The sequence below is a fragment of the Antedon mediterranea genome, chromosome 7 (genome assembly GCF_964355755.1).
Source record: "Antedon mediterranea chromosome 7, ecAntMedi1.1, whole genome shotgun sequence".
NCBI classification, from domain to species: domain Eukaryota; kingdom Metazoa; phylum Echinodermata; class Crinoidea; order Comatulida; family Antedonidae; genus Antedon; species Antedon mediterranea.
This window is the reverse complement of record NC_092676.1, coordinates 11,007,927-11,027,439: the sequence shown is the minus strand read 5'-3', so window position 1 is coordinate 11,027,439 and position 19,513 is coordinate 11,007,927. Positions and strand designations below refer to the sequence as shown.

At 35.4% G+C, this 19,513-nt stretch overlaps 1 protein-coding gene across 1 annotated transcript in view; it reads right to left on the bottom strand.

The window, feature by feature from the left end:
* The window catches only part of LOC140054166 (uncharacterized), a 56,026-nt gene that overhangs the window by 4,448 nt on the left and 32,065 nt on the right, over window positions 1–19,513 (bottom strand). Inside the window, exons 2-4 of the mRNA XM_072099056.1 lie at window positions 15,907–16,169; window positions 1,706–2,390; window positions 318–1,442 (exon numbers count right to left, since the gene is read on the bottom strand). Of these exons, the coding sequence (XP_071955157.1) occupies window positions 318–1,442; window positions 1,706–2,390; window positions 15,907–16,169 (2,073 nt within the window). The remainder of the gene's footprint in view (window positions 1–317; window positions 1,443–1,705; window positions 2,391–15,906; window positions 16,170–19,513) is intronic.

Below are 19,513 nucleotides of genomic sequence, written 5' to 3'. Positions count from 1 at the left end.
AAGTATATATTAAGCATTTTTCATGTTTATATTCCAATGTTCGATCAATTTCCTAATAGGGTATAATAAGTGCACTAATTACATTATTATGAAACTATAAAATGTTAATGTTTTCAAAATTAGAGTATTATATGTCCACCTGTTTGGACATATATTATAATTTCATGTTTTTGCCACTTTCAAAGTGCTAAATGAACAACATCATTTCTTTCTTAATTAAAGTTTAACCTGATAATATACAGACATTTTATTGGAATTCAGATGATTGTATAAGTAGTATTCTAATTTACTTTCATTTACAAAAAAAATCACAATACCTTTATCTGTGCCTGAATTTGGAGATACAACACCAGGAAGTGTCTTAGGAGAATTGTTACCTCTCTCAGATGCCGGAGAACCATTCTTCTTCTTTCTTAAGCGCATCTTTGGACTTGTTCTTCTTGGAGGCGTACGAGTTGAGTGTCTTGAACCTGACTCTGATTCTTCTGAAGTATATCCAATTGGAATAGAAGCTGGAGGCATGTATTTTGGTTGTCTACGGCTCATACTTGGTAAACCACAATCAGAATGCATAGATGTCCAATAACCATCAGTATCAATCGAACAAAGAGAATTGCTAGAATCAAATACATCACTTCCCGACTGGCCTAAATAAAATTCTAAATCATCAGAAATATCACTTGAATTTTCAAATTTATCTATTGAAGTTAATGAAGAACTACATGTGTCTGACAATATAGCTGGATCATAGTCATATTTTTGCATGGGTGCCTGGTTTCCAAAAGCTTTCTCTAGTACAGGATGCATCACTCCAACTGACTGAAGCCAAGATTCAGTGTCCATATGTGTTATGTTCAAATTAACTTCTGTTTGTGAACTATCTATATTTTTGTTAGCAGAAATGTCTAATCTTTCTTGACTCCCATTGTTGGTTATTGTTGAATCAGATGCTTGACTGACATCAGAAGAACTCCTATCATGCTCTGGACTCTGTGACTTTTCTGGACAATTCATAGAGACGGCCGAGTCACAAGTGGAGATCATTGAGCTAGAGGCATCCGAAATCCATGATTGATTGGTATCAGATTGTAGAGAATTTCTATTACTGTCTGATTCACTCCAATTTCCTGAACTTGATTGTCTCTCATCTTGACGTCGATTACTCGATCTTAGCTTTACATTAGCATCTAATGTATGGGAATGATGAGTTGTTATATAACTGTTTTCAGCAACATTCTTTTTTGGAGATCTGGATACATTTTCCATCATGGTTGAAGAGTTGGTTTTATTTAGCGGATATGCACCATTCCTTTTAATGTGCTCAGCTGATGCAGACTTTGGGATCTTTCCAACTTGCAAATATTTTCGATCCAGTTCCATAGATTTTGGACGAACTGGTGAAGATTCGGACCAGCCTTTTTCAAGGGCACTATTCAATGAATCTTTAAAAAAAACCAAAATTTAAAATAAGTAAAGTAAATACAATATATTGTATACAATGATTGTTTTAATATACATAAAGAACACACAATATTAAAGTGTTGAAATGCAAAGACAAAACTTTCTGGATCTTTATTTTGTAATAACAATTAAGTTCTTAACTATCTGTTTGGCAATAAGCTGCAAACAGAATCAATGCAATACCTATTTTTTGATTATCATTCCTGCTCAAATTAAAAAGTACACATTTTTCTGAAATCATTACCTGCTGAATTGTAAGGAGGTAGGGTTTCACAGCTTTGACAACTTGTAGGTGTTTCATGATGATCAGGCATAGTTACTCGGATTCCTTTCCGGGTACCTTCTTCACGTTTATTACTTCGTCTGACTACAGTACTTGTTCCATTTCCATGAAAATCGACATGCTTTCCTTCAGGAACTACTTCATATTTTCCAAGTGATTTTGGACGTTTTTGTAAACGTAGCGAAAAGGGTCGTTTCCTCGTTCCAATTGGCTGAACAATAGCATACTGTCCATCATTGAAGGATTGTCGCCTTAGAATTAAACTTCTATCTAAGCTTTGAGTCTTTGATAAATTATCTTGATTTAAATCTAGGCCGACAATTGGCAAAGCACTGTACTGGTCAATTGATGGTGCAGCTGTACCTCCGATTGTCCGCCTTCGTAGGCTAGATCTTTTATTTTTCTTTGAATCAAACCTACGAAGGCTGGACATCCGCTGAAAGCTACATCCTGTGACATCAATGCTGACAACAGCTGATGGCAGTACATTTTGTCGAGCTATTTCTTCTGGAGTTGGTAAAGGTGTTTTTGAACGTGTATAAATATCTTCTTGAATATCACCATCCGATAAAGGCCTTGAAGTTTTTGGTGAGCCTGTTGATGTAGTTGGTTTCCTGCGCTGTTTCGGAAGAACATGGGTGACGTGCTATAAAACACAACAAAAAAATGATAAATTGCACTCATATATAGCATTTTGTTGCACAATTAACTGAAGTTTCGTGCAAAGTTCATATGTAAAGATTATTCTAGATATCTGTATCTGTGCAAGGTGTTTATTCACAGACAATATCTGCAGTGAACTTTCTAGTCCATAATAAATCATTATTCAAATACAATTTAACCGGTGACATCATTTTCTTGCCTTTTTACAGTAGTATCAGTTGAAAGTACATTGCAATTTGTCACTGTTTTTTTCTTAAATTTGGTTACATTTAACATAATGCTAACCAAAAAAACGTGCAAAATAAAGGGCCATCTAATAGGCATTAGATGACATTAAAATGGCATATTCAACAAAAACATTTTTTTTCAGGAGACATTATATCCTTAATGTCTCAAGATAATGCTTTCAATACTGACAGAGAGCAGGGGATAATGTTTTTTCCAAGGTTTTTAACAGTGTTAATGTTACCATACTCATATAAAAGAAAGTTAAAAAAACGATTTTATTGAATTGTTTGTTTTCTGTAGTAAAAAATGTATATTTATCGTTGCTCCAAACAGTATTTTGCAAATTTGGAATTTACGAGATGTAAACATTTGAGACAATCTAATATATGTTATGCCTTTTAATTTCATGCAACTAAAAAAATTGGATGTACCATAAACTATACTGGTTCCTTGGAATATATATTATATGAAGGTACCTACCACAAGGGAAGAAGACCGGATAACAGCCATAAAGAAGATGTGCAGGTGAAGGTTGAATCAGACAGACAGGTAGGTAAACATGCAGAGAGGAAAATAAAAACAACCAATTTCAAGCAAATTAATAATTGTGATAACAATATAATTATTAGGTAAAAGTAAGGGATCGAACAAGGACTTACACATTTGTGCAGGGTTTTATTTATTTGAGTGGTTATTTTTTAGTTACAGTACATTATATTGTATTTTATTTTAACAAAACAAATTGTTTATTGAATGTTTCATTGCTGTAAACCTATATATTCTCCTACATGATATTTCACCGGAAAAAAACAAATTTTTTTAACTGTTGTGTCTTAATGCTATGTGTGATTAAGCTAATTTCACTACAAAAATGTGTATGCGAATTTGGTGTAATGGTTATGTAACCAGTCTTTCAACTAACAATATAGTTTCAGTTGACTAACAATAGACCAACAACGCCAAAAACAAACAGGTGAATTTGAAAAGAAATTTCAGTTTACTTGTTACTTTGAGACTGCTCACCGGCTTTTGAAAATTGAAAAGAATTGGGACACTGGTCCAGATTGCCTCCAAAATTTAATGGAATGGTCCTTGACAGATATGTATCTGTATTTTCATTTTGGTAAAGATTATGCAATTACTTTTTGAGTAATCCTGCTAACAAACAAATACACACAATCGACTACATATACTTCCTTGGCGGAGGTAAATTAGACTAAGATAAGAATACAGCGAACCATGGATTAAAGAATAGAAGGATATGCATCGACGGTGACATCAAACGATTTTACAACGCGCTTGCCTATACTAAAGCACTGCTGCCAATCAAACAAACACGCTCATTGAACTCCGTGTCTCTAACCGCGGCCCTCTCTAAAACGCTGCGAATCAACTGTTACATTTCTTGAGACCAAAACGTAACCATGTAGAAATCGTATGCGCAGTCTGAATGTTCTATTGACATGTCTGCGTCGATGATTAATTGACAACAAAATATATTGCTGAATAATTCTGTTTTAGTTTCATCACAATCGGACTACGAAAAGTTCACTTTCTTACGACTGGTAATTTTAAGTAGTTGGTAATAGTAATAAAATATGCAATTTTTATATTTGAATTATCATTATTTGCCTGCCATCTTCTGTCATTAAAAATTGCGTTAATCTATAGAATATTAAATTATGCACTTGACCATGTATGTTGTTAGCGTGGCCGGTGTTCACCCATACAACAATCGTGTTTTTAATATATGGCTATTAAGCAGTGGTTTCTTCATAAATCTCCTTAATTATCGATGTGATTATATTTAAATTGTAGTGCCTGGTGATTGGCTAGTGGTTACGTCATCCACATCACATCCAATCACCGGGTCTAATTGAATGAAAACAGCGATCCCTGATCCGGGATTGGCTGGCTATGTATAGTTTAGATTCGTTACCTAGCGGTCGTTTTGAAAAGTACACGCAGGGCAAACTTAATCACGAACAAACAAAGTACCTATTATTATTCACACAAGAAGTAAGACAACGGTGAGTATATAGATCATGATTACACGTTGTATCTACTACACTTAAGATTAGCCTAGGCCTACTAGGCAGTATCAATGTCGGCAAATCATATAGGTTACTAGTAAGCCTAGAAGGCCTAGGCCTAGTATCCTTGCTGATTTTATAATTTTACATGTATGTAGGCTGAGACAACAAATAAATAGTTATTGTCTCAGATGTAGGGCTACTACAGGTCATAAAATGCTACTTTAATGTCATAAAAACATTAGCGTAGATCAATCGCGGCAGAAACCTATACTAATTACAATTATAGCATCTACAATTCTAAGCCAATAACAATATAGTATTGTTTTTATCTGGTATATTGATGTAGTAGGCCTACACTAGGGTCTTCACAATAACATACAATGTAATTTAATAACTGTTTTCAATAAAAATTATACTCAGTGGCGTGAGGCAGAGGCCTGAAGCCACTTAGGAAACCTAAGTGGCCCTCCAAGTTTCAAAGATCGAGGCCTCGGACGTTTTTAGCATTTTCGACATATTTTATGCCTGTTCCTCTGGGCACTGCTCATGGGCCCCAAGCTTCGGTTTAGCCAGTGAGCGCACATAGCCGTTACGCCACTGATTATACTGTTCAAATATGTATGAATACATACAGTGCAACAAAGAACGCGCGAAAGAAGCGTAGTCAACAACAAGGTTAAATGTCGTTGCACATGTGCAGTAAACAATATATTAGGCACGCGACCGTTTCGTTGTTACCATGCGGTTAATTAAACTGTAACATTGTGGGCGGTCCGCGGTCTGTCGGCGAGAGTCAAGGAACCCTTGATCTCACGTCGATGCATATCCTTCTATTCTTTAATCCATGAGCGAACATAGCTTAGTTTTGATTATTAAAATCATTAAAGATCAAATGACAGATTTCAAGACATAGAAAATGGTTTCACTTTTTGAGTTTTCCGTAATTTCGTGCATGAAAGTCGAGATATTCACAATTTTGTGAAAGACACCACAATAAGAAAATATCCACCGGCAGTCAAGCGATGTTTCTAAACACGAATATCTCTGTTTGGCAGTAAAAGTAGTATTATCCAACTAGTTGAAGGGGACCCTAACTGCAAGACTATCATGCACATGCAAGTATTAAGCAACTTGGCCAATTCAAACTAAAAACAAAAATAGATTAATTTCACAATTATTATTTCACACTAAATTTCAACTTGGATTTTTGGCTATCTGCAATTTGCGGATAACCCCTTGTTATTGTCAGGATCTTTTTTTTCTTCTATCTTATTCTACTTTCTTTCCACGAATTTTGTTGCAGCTGTATCGCTAACTCAACCTAACATTGTTAACTTTGTCAGAAAATTGACATCTAACTGTAGATGTGCAGGAATAATAATAACTAGAATTTAATTCGTCACTTTGACGAATTATAGGTGATCATTTTTATTATTTTAATGAAATTAACATTTTTTAAACATGCACGTACGTTAACATACGATCGTAAAAAGTTGATGTACGCCATCCTATGACATGTTGCATATACACTTATAGCACTGAGTTGAGTTGTACCTATTATGTTTCATATACAATATGTACAGTATATACTGTATATCTATATACAGTGTAGCATAGGTGAAATTACGGGACCCACATCGTGTTCTAAATTTTTGGTATGATGGAATTATCAAAATAAACTCAAAGATGAAAATTTCGAAAGATAATGAATTGAGCAAATAAATATAAGGATTGGAAGAGAATTTGACACGTAGAAGCGCAATGCGCGCTCTTTGAAATTTGTATAACTTCAACTAAAGAAATTTAAAAACTACTTTTTAACTTCAACTGGCCATAAGATAACGTCACAACATCCGATAGGCTTAATTTTTATATGAATTCATATCTACATTTTATCAGCTTTCATAATAAGTTATAATCTTCAAGGTCACCTTTAATTCTGAAGAGCTGTAAGATATTCAAATGTATGGTGTAGCTGAAAATACACGACCTAGGTTATTCAAGTTTTTACGCATGATGACGTCATCAAAATGAAAATGTTGACAACTCATGAGAAAGATAATTAATTGAGCAAGCACATACTAAAAGTTGAGCTAAAATTGGGTTCAAATAACGGAGATGCGCTCTATTGAATGTGATAACCCACACAAAAAGATAAAAATTAATAATTTTTAAATTCAAGTGGCCATTTGATGACGTCATACCATTTTGTACGTCTAATGTGTATATACATTTATATCTACAACTCATTGGCTTCCATATTAAGTTAAAAAAATTGGGGGTCATCTTCCATTCTGAAGAGTTATATTCATTTTAAAAGGGCCCTACTTTTTACCATTTTTAGCACTTTTGTACAATTAATGTGCGCATTTTGTCATGTTTAACGTGCTCGTATACCGTTATTTTAAGTCGGACTGGACTCAAAATCGGAGAATGTACTAAGGATTGTGTGTAGAATGTGATGTATACATCACATTTTATTTTTTACGCTTTTTAAGGATTGCGTGCGCAAAAACGTATTTTTGCGCAGTAATTTTTTTAAACACGCAATTGGCCTAATTCATACTCTAAATTGATCAAAACCTAATTTTGAGCTTTTTAAAATCTTTACGCGCGATTTCACGTGCATGACCTTGAGAAGCGCGAGTTTTTATTTGCTAATATTTTTTACCTTGATCTGAAATTTACGTGTAGTGAATTTCATAAATATGTGATAATCAATTATGGACATATGATTGATAATGTGATTTCACAAAATCGCGTATACGTGACGTCATGGTTGAGTGATCACGCTGAAAAGATTATTATGGCTAAGTTAAAGTATTTGAAAGACATTGTGAAATTTTTGTGATCATTGTTATTCAACTTTTTGAGATAATTGCTAAACAAAAGTGTACAGAAAGAAGAATAATAACAATAATAATAATAAAGATTTTGTACAATAACAATAGGTGATCATTTTATTCTAAATGATCACCTAATAATAATAATAAATACTTTATTTTAACACGGAAAAGCTTGTGTTACCATAAAGATGTTCTTCTACAAGGCCGTGATCAACTAACAGTAAATACATTACACATTTAAAAATAACAAATTTTAAAAATAACAAATTTTAAAAATAACAAATTAGAGAACAAAAATATATGAACAGAAACCTTAATTACATTTGTGATAAGAGTACAAAATAAATAATAAATCACACCAATAATTTTTTGAAAGTATTTAAATTTGTGGCATTTTGAAATGTTTTTTTTAGAGTATTCCATAAACTAGCACCATGATATGAAAAACTTTTTTTTTTATATTCTGTTTTGGGTTTATTCAATTTTAATACATCCTTTGATCTTGTATCTTTGTTATATGACTTCAAAGTGGAGCAGATTAAGTTACGCGCGATTTTATGAAATTTAAAGGTTGATCAAAAATATTTTTCAATGAAACTTTCCAAAAGTACACTTCATATATTGAGCAATTTTGTGTTAATGTTAAAAATAGCACGCTACGCAAAAAAAATATGCATTTTTTCAATTTTTATTTTTATTGTTTCATTTTAATATCATCATGTTAAAAATGTGAATAAAAGATGAATCTTGTAATTTCTTTTTTGCTCACTGTATATAATTTATACAGTGCATTCCGTAAATAAAAAAAATTAAAAAAACAAAATAGGTACAATTCACCACTGTAAACATTTATTCAAACTGTTTTTGTCATGAAATTTTATATTTTATATAAGAAAGATGAGGGCGTATCAATTTGATATCTGTGGTGCGCGTGCTGTTCCGCCGTAACAAACGCAGAGATTGTTGATGCATATAACCGATAATCTATTATTAGTAATGGTGTGTGAAGTAGGATTCTTATTTGAGAAGGCTCAAATTTAATTTTCTTTATAATTTAATACTAATAGAAGGTTTGCTTTGAGAAAAAGACACTTCTATTTCTGAAACTATAATGAATACAAAATTATAAACGAGAGGGAGTGATTAGAACATACAAAAAACTTGTACATGCTTAAGTACATACTGAAAGTGATGTACTACTATTTATAGCATAATGATATTTCTTGTCAGTAATAATTACTTTGACAGAATATGTCATTTTGAAAGTTAATATAACTGTAAAGACTGTTTACTGTTACACACTCGATGGTTAGCACATCTAGATATCTGTGTACAGGCAGTTCGTTTTCAATCTGGATCAAATCAAATCAAATCACTAACCATAATAATGATAATAATAGATAGATTTATATAGCGCAAATATACGATGTCTTTATGCGCTCGACAAGCTTTCCTGCGTTCCTATCTTGATATTCTAGCCCAAGGATATATCGATCTTGATTTCGATTACAGTCTGCTCTTGATCTCAACAGTGAATGAATGAAGTTGATCATGGAATGATATAATCAGGATTTGACAAAATTCGCTTTGCCACAGGGGGGGGGGGGGGTTGTTGGGGGTGGCAGGGGGTTGTACTGTAAGCTCAAATACGCAATGTTGGGTCAGAAAAGGAGGTTGAAGAACGCTGCCCTAATATATTATACAAATACTAGCAGTTACTCGTGCTATTTTTCTGCTTTTTTTTTTTATTGTCTTTGGTTACACAAACCAGAAATGGTGTTGGTAGTTTATGAGTGCCGCTTACCTGGATAAACCCGACATAAGCCCTTTTCCACGAAGTGCGAAACAATTACGAAAAGAAGAATTTTGCGGTAGCTCACCTCCATGATAAATGGGACAGTCCGCTATAGCACCCTCTCATGGGACCACTCCCACGTAATACCGTCATCATTTCTCAAGACCTCTTGTCTGGTGGCGGTGTGTCTGAGGAAGTGTAAGGGTTTTGAATAGTTGATACGATCCATTTCGCAATGGTCGACTTAGCGGAAGCGTGGTGCGGAGGAACAGAAGCGGCAAAAAGGTGAGACACTCCGTCTCTAATTGTCTTAGTGCAGTGGATATACCACTTGAGGGCCCTCACTGGGCACCAAAGTTTGTCTCCGTCAACCGCCTAAAAAGATGTGATGGTGGGGACAAACACAGCCGGCGGCGAATATTTTAAGGTCTGTGTCTTGGCCAGAAAATCTTTCCTAAACACTAGCTTCACGCAGCCCCGCTCAAACCTCACATGACCTGGTTCTAAGGTAAAGAGCTTGCAACTCGCCTCAGCGTTTGCAAGATGATAATGCGAGCAGGAACGCCGTTTTCAGCGAGAGGTTATAAAGAGTAGCCTTACTCATCGGCTCGAATGGGGGGGCGTGTAAGAGCGGCTAGGACGACGTTAACATCCCATTGAGGAATCAAGACCTTGACTGGAAGTCGTTCTCTGAACATTCCTCGTATCAGCTGAGTGATAACGGGGGATGACGACATAGTAGAACCGTCTTTAAGTGTTGGTGTCACTGCCCCAATGGCAGACCTATAGCCTGAAATGGTGCGGACCTGAAGACCTGACTCAAATAGGTAATGCAGGAAGGCGCATACTTGACCGAGGGTAACCGACCCTGGCTCTTTTTGTTGGCGCCTGCACCATGTAAAGAAATGCTTTAATTGGCTATTGTAGACGGTAAGAGTAGATTCCCGATGAGATTTCGCCACGAGGGCGGCAGGGCCATCCAGAATGCCTGAGTCTCGGAGCTGATCCCTGACAATGGCCATACAGGCACAGGGATTGTAGGTCCTGTAGAGAGAACAGAGCTTGGCCCTGCGTCAGTAGATCCTCTCGAACTGAAAAACGCAGGGGATGATTGTAGAGCAGGTCGCTGTGGGCAGCCGAGAGTGTGATGTTGTTGTCTATGCACCACAACGTCAGTGTCCACAGGTGAAAACATTTAACGTCGGGGACTTCGTTCCCCTCGACGATTTATATATGCTACCACCGTTGAATTGTCGGAATGGATAAGGACAAGACGACCGGTCACGTGAGGTCGAAGGGCCTTCAGGGTTCTTTCGACTGCCCAGAGTTCTAGGAGGTTGATGTGGGAGCGTGCCTCCTCGACCGTCCAAACGCTGGATGCGCGAAGTGCCTTGGAGCAACGGCCCCAGCCTGTCTCGGTTGCGTCTGTATCTATACGGACGTCCGGTAAAGATTTTTGAATTGGCATTCCCACAGTCAACCTGCCTTCCACCAGCCACCATTTGAGATGCGTCTGAATGAATGCATTCGACGAGACCTCTTTGTGTAGGGAGTCTATTTGCGGTCGGTAATAAGCCAGCAGGTGCAGCCGGCAATATGGAACTAAAACAACCCAGTGCTCTGAGCCATTCGTAAGCCGTCGGAGCACGAGCAGATATTAGATTGCGTACTGCACTCATTGCAGACACTATGCGTTGTTAGGATGGACACGCCAAGCCTGTCACAAGATTTATCTGTGCTCCGAGGTATATCGGGGATTGAGTCGGCACTGACACGACTTTTGACATAGAAACCTGCCTGTTCTGTAACGAGAAGGACATATTGCAGACTGCTCATCAGTCTGTCCCTGGACTGGGCCACGACCAACCAATCGTCGAGATACATGAACACTCTTAGTAAGCGTCTTTCAGATCTATCGAGGCTGCCCAGTCTCCTCGTCTTAGCCCCAGTAGGATGGATGAGAGTCTCCATCCGGAACCTCTGGAGCCGCTTGTTTAAACTCCTCAGGTTTAAAGGGGGGTTCCGGGTTTAAAATGAATAGTAAAAAATGTAAAATATATTTGTTTGTCTCTTGAACGGTAAAAGTTTCAATTTATATAAGCGCCCAGTGAAGCAGAACGAAGGCTGTGAAATGAGGCCAGATTACAAGTGCAGCTACGGCAAAATCACACTGTGGTTACAGAATAGGAAATTCGTGAAATGGTCAATCTTCCGACGACTCGTTATCATTAACCATATCAATTACTTTTGTAAAATTATACTTATCTGATGTAATTTTAGTCGGTCTTCCCATTTATAAAGTCAATTTTCTATGAAAATCCATCAAAACAGTGAAAAATTAGATAAGTTTGCACTTTACGTTTGCCGATTTTCGCACTGACTTTAGGGAAAGCCTTAAAAATCAATGAAGCGTAACGTATACATTCCTGCTGAGCGAGGAGAGCGAGACGACGATACACGTGCTCTCTCTGCCCATGCCTGGCATCGTCACGTGATAAGCAGATACAGTATACAATACCAAACTGGTCGGGTCGAGTATACCCCGTCTATAATCACAACATGAACGATGTACAGTATTTGATTGAAGGTTGACTCAACCTACCGGAATGGTATAGATAATATAGCTCGAATGAGAGAGTTGGAATATTTGTAAACATAAGTACAGTATTGCTAATTTTAACAAGTGTAGCCTAAGTAAAAGGCCTGGTAGTATCAATTCGCATAGGGTCTACTACACTAGCTAGCTCAATTTTTAACTGGGTCGGATCGGCTAGGCTAGGCTAGGTCTCCTTCCTACTACCGGTCTACTTGCTTGATGCAGTATCCGCTTTTTTTTAGAGTAAACTAGGCCTACTTATTAGACGATCGGGACACCATACGTGCGGACGACGGCGATCGGACCTTGTTTTGCCTCAATATTTACAGCCGATTTTTGTAGAACGTTTTAGGTTTAGATTGTTTAGGAGTTTGGTTGATAGGATGGGTTTGGAATCCACTGAGTTTTGTTATTTATGGGCCAATCGTTTAGTAATAGGCTATATAGCTAGGCCCATGAATGATGGCCCCAATGTTTTAACGTAGCTATCGTGGCATGGAATCTCTAGTCAGAAATGGCTCTCACCCCGGCATGAATAAAATGATTTAGGCTAGGCCTAGCCTAGTACGTGAAGCCGATATACGATCTGTACTATTATTATTAATTCGAGGTATAAAAATAGTATAATTTATGACTCCGTAATCTGTACTAAATTAGCTAGCAAATCTACAAAAAATGTATTTCACAATGATCGGGTGGTCGTCGTTTGACAGAGGAGAGAGAGAACACAACGTACAAGCTTGACGTCGCGAGTTTGGAATCCACTGATGACGTGATTTTGTGAATATCTCATGAATATTAATGAGCTTCCCTAAGCTGCTGAAAAACAGATTTTTCATGAATTTACCCTAAAATGTATATGAAATTTAATTTTTTTTAATTTCTCGTTATTACTTCTTCATTCTGACATGTCTATATTGTTATAATATTTTTTATTTAATAAATAAACGATATTTAAAAGCAATTTTAAACCCAGAATCCCCCTTTAAGATAGGTCGCCAATCGCGTGTCTTTTTTTCTGTGAGGAAGATGGTCGACTTCTGTCCCGATATGGCACATCGTTCGTCGACTGGTTCTACTGCTCCTTTCTGAATCAGAGAAGTGAGGCCGTCCAGGAGCGCACATTTCTTTAAAGGCTCTGGTGATATTCTTGTCGATTGAGCGCCCCCGCTCACCGGGGGGTCATGAATTCGATGCTGTAGCCATTTTCTGGAGTCCAGCACAAACGTTACACGTACGGCAGTTAATGCATCGCATGTGGCGATCCTACTTCACACTTGAACGCGGGCCCCTGCACTGAACGCACTCTTGTTTTGGCATATTGGCGGGCAAAACACCTGTCTAACAGACACACAAATACCGTCTAGCAGCCTACTAACCCAGCGTAACTAGTCTTTGTTATGGTGATACGCCTGACTGGTTCTGTTGTTGCCTACACAATCTGCCGGTGAACTTCCGGTGAAGAAAAATATTTCTGGCTCGTGTTTTCAACGTATCAAGTCAAATTAAAACGATATATATATATCGGTATTTCTGCCTTGTTTACAAGTAAACAAAGACAACGAATTGCAACGTATCTTTATAAATAAAGAGCAACTTAGCCTCGGCTAGCTTGACTTGGCTGAATTCCTTAGAATTCGAGAAATCTTCTCTTCAAATCTTTGTGTCTTGTCGATACGAAAAGAAATGATGACGGTATTACGTGGGAGTGTTTCCACGAGATATAGCGTACGCAGCAGCATACTGTCACATCATTTCTAGCTTATTGCAATCTTATCTATTGTTCATCGATTTGGATCTAATATATTATTCACTTGGAAATAAATTATACAGCTATTATATTAGTAATTGTTTATTATATATCGTTGTGTTAACAACAATTACTAAAGTGGCAGTCGAAATTAGATGATAATTTATTTATAAAATACCAAACTACATATTTTGGGTGTTTTTGGTGGTATATTATTTGATATTTTTGTGTGAAAGCTTTTAAGTTTAAACAAGAAATATTTCTTACAAAAAACGCTGCTCGCTTATTGACGTAACAGTTTTAAGATATATTGTCCCTCTGAAAAATATTTTTTATTTCAAATTTGTTTTTGAATGTGTCATTTTATTGTCACATAATAGTTATTTTACTTGAAAAAATGTAATTTAAAGCAAAAAATACTTAAATTGTCTGTCAGACAATAGTTTTCGAGTTATAATTAAACGTTTCTTTTCTCTTTTTATATGTGAATAAATATAATTTTTTTGTTACAGAAGTAAATAACTTTGATATGAAATACAGACTCAATTTCTGTCACTTTAGTACAAACATGGAACTATAATTATAGTTCCATGGTACAAACAAAAACTTTCATGGACTTTACAGTATTATATAATATCATGGGACTCATAAATACCAGAAATGCTTTGGGATTTGTCATTCAACTGTTAGACTCTTTTCCCAGACGTTTTTGTGGGTCTAGCAGCTGGGACCTATAAATTATAGTGGAGTTTCCATTTTCGCAAAAATGTCAGTCTCTCAGTACTAAAACTGCTGCTTGCTTTATATCGGATTACGTCATCTCTTGTGACGTAGCGGGCTAGAGCAGCAGCGTGAAAAATGTGTATGCAATGGTGGTAGTGGTGATGTACTATATATGTATATCAGTGGGCAGGTTAGAATTCATGTTCTGTGCCTGATGTGTTTATATATACTTTTTTGGCTGTTTTACTTTACACATAAACATATATAGAAAGTAAGTGAAAGGAAATATATAATTTTAAAAAAAATAAATACAATATTAAAAATAAAAATAAGATAATAAAGAAAAAGAAATTTTAAAAAGAAATTTAAGTAAATCATAGAGAACACAATTATTTTTCATTTTAAATTTCATTTCTAAATTTTTGCAATATGTTTTGTGTATTATTTGTATATTTATTATTATTGTAAGAATCTTAGAACCACAACATACAACATTTTTCTAACCTTTCACTTTGAAATGTCAAATATAAAAACTAGTAAAAAGAAAGGCAGTATGATAGCAATGAGCTTCATGTCTCTGGGGCATTTACAATGCATAATTATTTGCCTTTTTACTAGATATATCTTGCATTGTATTAAAAGCCAATGTGATATCAGATTTGGCCTTTAGAACAAACCAAGACGAGAAATGTTGACTAAAGATGCATTGCCTCACTGTACAGTAATAAACAACCGTTTTATGACTTGTACACAGGTAATAAATGGATGGAAACTATACACACAATTTACATAGTACATTGTATAATAATGCTTATGTTCTCTTAGTCTTATTTATGATTATAATTAAATTCTTATACATAATAAATTGAGGTAAAGGGGCCAAACCAGTTAAAGAATGTATCAGCATTAACATCAATGAAACGATCACGATTTTTACTAGCTTCCTATTTCTAGACAACTAAAATATTATACAATTTTGTTTTTCTAACGAATGCCTGTTTCTGCAACATATAGAATAATTATTTATTGGAAAAAATAGTATTCCTGCTAAATTTGTATTTCCAAAAATTGTTTGTATTGTTTATTGGTTGTGCGATCGGTTAAACTGCGCCCACAACACAAAATATAATGTATTAATCAAAATGTTCATCCGCACAAACTAATTACCAACTTGATGTTCAGGGAAATAAAACAGTTGCAACTCCACCAGCACCATGAAGCATCATATATGGGTCTAGTCTAGAGGTCCTGAGCAACGGCTCTTTCATCTGGATTTTTAGATATTAACTGCAGTTTTTAGTTTCCTAATTCTATTTATTGACAAAAGTCTACCATATTTGACCCCAAATAAAAGCTTGTATCTGATTGGCTATTACGTACAAAAAAATGGTCACCATCACCACTATTTGAATTTTCAAAATTGTGTTTCTGCTGTCCAGAAATAAGAGTAAATTATAATACAATTTTATTTTTAAAATGTTTTTAAATACTAAAAATAAAAAACAAAACAAAAAATTCATTATACCTTGCAGACATCCAGTTCATATTGTGATTCTATTTGGTCTTGGGCCGAGACCCACCGAGATTCCATAACACTCTTAACTAGTAACTTATCAGCCTGATATTCCTGACACTTGCGCAAGATATCCGTGAAGTTTGTGCTGGTAATTAGTCGGAGATCCTTCACACAATGTGGTCGAGTTGCTGAAGTAAAGAGGTCTTTACTGATCTTGGGTTGGGCATGGTAGTGCTCACGAAAAACACTGTAATCATCAAGGTTAGATTCAGCTGCAATTAAAAAGTAACACCATTTTATTCAATTGAATTTATATACCAGTAATTACAAAAAACAAATCTCTCTATTTGTTCCTCAATTCATATATTGATTGTCAATAAAATAAATAATAATCAGAACATTCTTCAAATATAATAATGTTGATGATGTATTGTTTCACTTTTTCTTAGAATTAGCAAGCATTGTGAATATAAGTACTAAAACAATAGCAAGGTTTATAAATTATTAAATTATTTTTGCCGTTTTGTAAAAACAATTCATATATATTAATTATGATAAAATGATTAAAACAATGCACTACCTAAGTAGCTCACGTCGAATGTCCTCTCGTGGATGGTCTTTAGGCCAAGCTTAGCTAGGTTTAGTTTTGTAGGCCTAGCTGGTAAACAGCAATAACATACGAACATCGTATGCAAGCTATAGGTTTCTAGCCCGACTTTTAGATTAAGTGAACATGCACACGACGGTCACGTCCACATGGGTCGTTGACGTAATGACCTTAGGATCTGACCTTGTAATCTCTATAGTAGCTCTCATTCGTGGTAGTATTCCACCGCTGGGTCGGTGGAAGTACAGAGGCTTAGGCCAGGCTAAGTGTGTAGCTTAAGGCCTAGCCGAGACACTTAATTTTCTAAACAAAGGCTGGCATCCTAGTGATAAGACCCAGGCCATAACCAGTATTATTAAAAGCTTTATTTAAAATACTGTAACCAACAGCTAATTAATAGCTGTACTGTAATAGGGTACTAGCAGTCGACATGAAAATCTAAAAGTCCCCATTAATTGTCTTTCTGTTTTTGCCAGAATCTGTTAATACAAATTGGGTATTAGAATATCAATCCGCACAAATGCATGTTGGAATTTATAGCTTAAATTATTAGAATCGACTATTTTTCACATTTTTAACCTATTTAAAGACCATATAATATTTATTTTTACATTAAATGTAGTTTGTGTCCTTAAATTAGCTAAAAACATAGGGAATGGGGATTTAAAGAATAGAAATGTTTATAAACTGCCATTGACTTTTATAAGCTAAATAAGTTTGTCAGAATACTCAAATTTTGGGTTGATGACATGGATTGATTTAATTAACTTAATTTAAAAAAACAATCAAGAGTAGATAAATCGTTCAGACATGCCTGTTCAGACATGCCTATTCAGAGCTGTAGCCAGCATGAGGCGCTCACCTCGTCTGAAATGTTAAATTTTAACCACCCACACCGATTTCCCAGCATAGATCATCATATCTTATAATAATAATAATTATATTTAAAACATCTTTGCCTCGTCTGTATTTAACCTCACACTATACGACTTTACCTATTGCTCCTTGGCAAAGGACAAACACTAAAAAGGGAAAAATAACATTAATTTGACGTTTGACTTGGTACGTCACGTACGCAACCTCCTCCGTTGTGTACCGCAATGGCCGAATTAAAATGGTGTCTAGTCTCGGAAGCTGGCCAACCATATCGACTGATTGTGTCATTGAAGTTTTTATCAATTACACCTATCCTTTGAACATAATCTATATATAAATTATGGTTAATTCTGACATAGGCGAGCACAATGCAAAAACTTCGGTACAAATCTCCGCCTTGGATACCTACCTTATCTATCTGAGATGTACCGCGAAACGTAGATTTGATAACATTAGTGTTCACAGCGACGCTATTGTTCCATATTTCTATCTTAGGAAGATGTTATAAAGAGTTTTTTAACACAATTTATGATTTCAACATTAGATTTTCATCTCAATTTCAATTCTTCCTGGTCAAAGTAATTTCTGTGTTTAAGATAAGTTCACCTTGCAACAACCTGGTTTCAAATATTTTCTCTCTTTTATACACAAGGGAGCAGTTAAAATAATAGATTTGACCCTAAAGGTGACTGGAAACAGGCACTTTCCATCAATCAATACAGTGTCCCTTTGGAAGATGAAAAAAAAACCAGATATATTTGGCCATTAATCATAGCCATTTCAGTTTTTTTGTTTATTTTAAAACATACCGCGCATGTGTGAAGGTACAGTAGTTAAATAATAGGAATTATACTGCAAATTAATAAAGATCAAATTAAATATACGCCATAAAGAATCAGAATATATTGTGGGGAATAGTATTATAAAATTACATAGGGAGATTTGATGATAAGACATTTTTCGAGTGAAATCCCGATAGCTGAGTTTTATTGAGTAAGCTTGCAGGAATAACTGTAGGCTATCGTCCCGCTATCTTCCTGTGTCCCGTTAGGACCGAGATGTCTGCCCATGTTGCAAGCCGTAATGTCTTCTTTCTTGGGCCCACTCTGTCACGGCAGTTAGTTTCAAAAGATGATTAAATTAAATAATGTATTAATAATTATTAGGATGGTATTCATTTGAATAAACGCCTCTCCAATAAAACATCACTTTGAATAATAACCCCCCCCCCCCCCCCCAACCTAACTATCTAATAAACGTCCATCCACATATTTATAACAACACAATTATACTATTTGTAGTAGAATTCACCGCACTGTTATTTACAATTTACCAAGCATTTGTTATTCTTTTTTAGCACTTTTCATATCTATTAGAGGATTTCATTTAAATATAAATGTTACCATATTATTAAAACTACAAAATTTAACATATATCCCTCGAATAAGCACCTCCCTCAAATGACCTCCGCCTCCCCAAAGGGCCCTACCAAACAATAAAAACTGTACTTTAAAATGTTATTAATCATCTAAAACACTGTGAAACAAAGTAGTTTAGTTTTACGAATGTCAAGCATTTTCAATAATGTTAACCGACAGAAAACGTATAAGGAGAACATTATCATTCCGAGAACCATCGTCTACACTTCCTAATAAATGTAATGTAATAAATGTTGTCAATCACGGATAGCTCGGTGAGTAAAACGCCGTGGCCATTGATATCAATGCTTAGTACATACGACTTCGTATCCGCAAAATGTGTAAATAATAAGTATCACCGCTTCAAGTAAAAAAATCAAAACTAGACCACAATTTAATTATAAAAGTAACAAATCAACCACACAACAAAATTTGCAAAAGATCAAAACCATTGAAATTTAAAAAAATGTAAATGAATCAAAATAAACACACAAACAAAAAGAATCCAAATGGTTTAATATATTGTTGAACATGAAAACAACTTACCACCACAATTACGGAAAACAATTAACAATGTGTTTATGTCGTGTTTCCGCACTTTTCATTCGATTTATGTCCACTTTTTTATTCTATCTATAGGTGACTTATTGCATACACATCACTATTTCTGAGCATAATTAAAAACAAAGCTCAACAAAATATCAAATGATACACC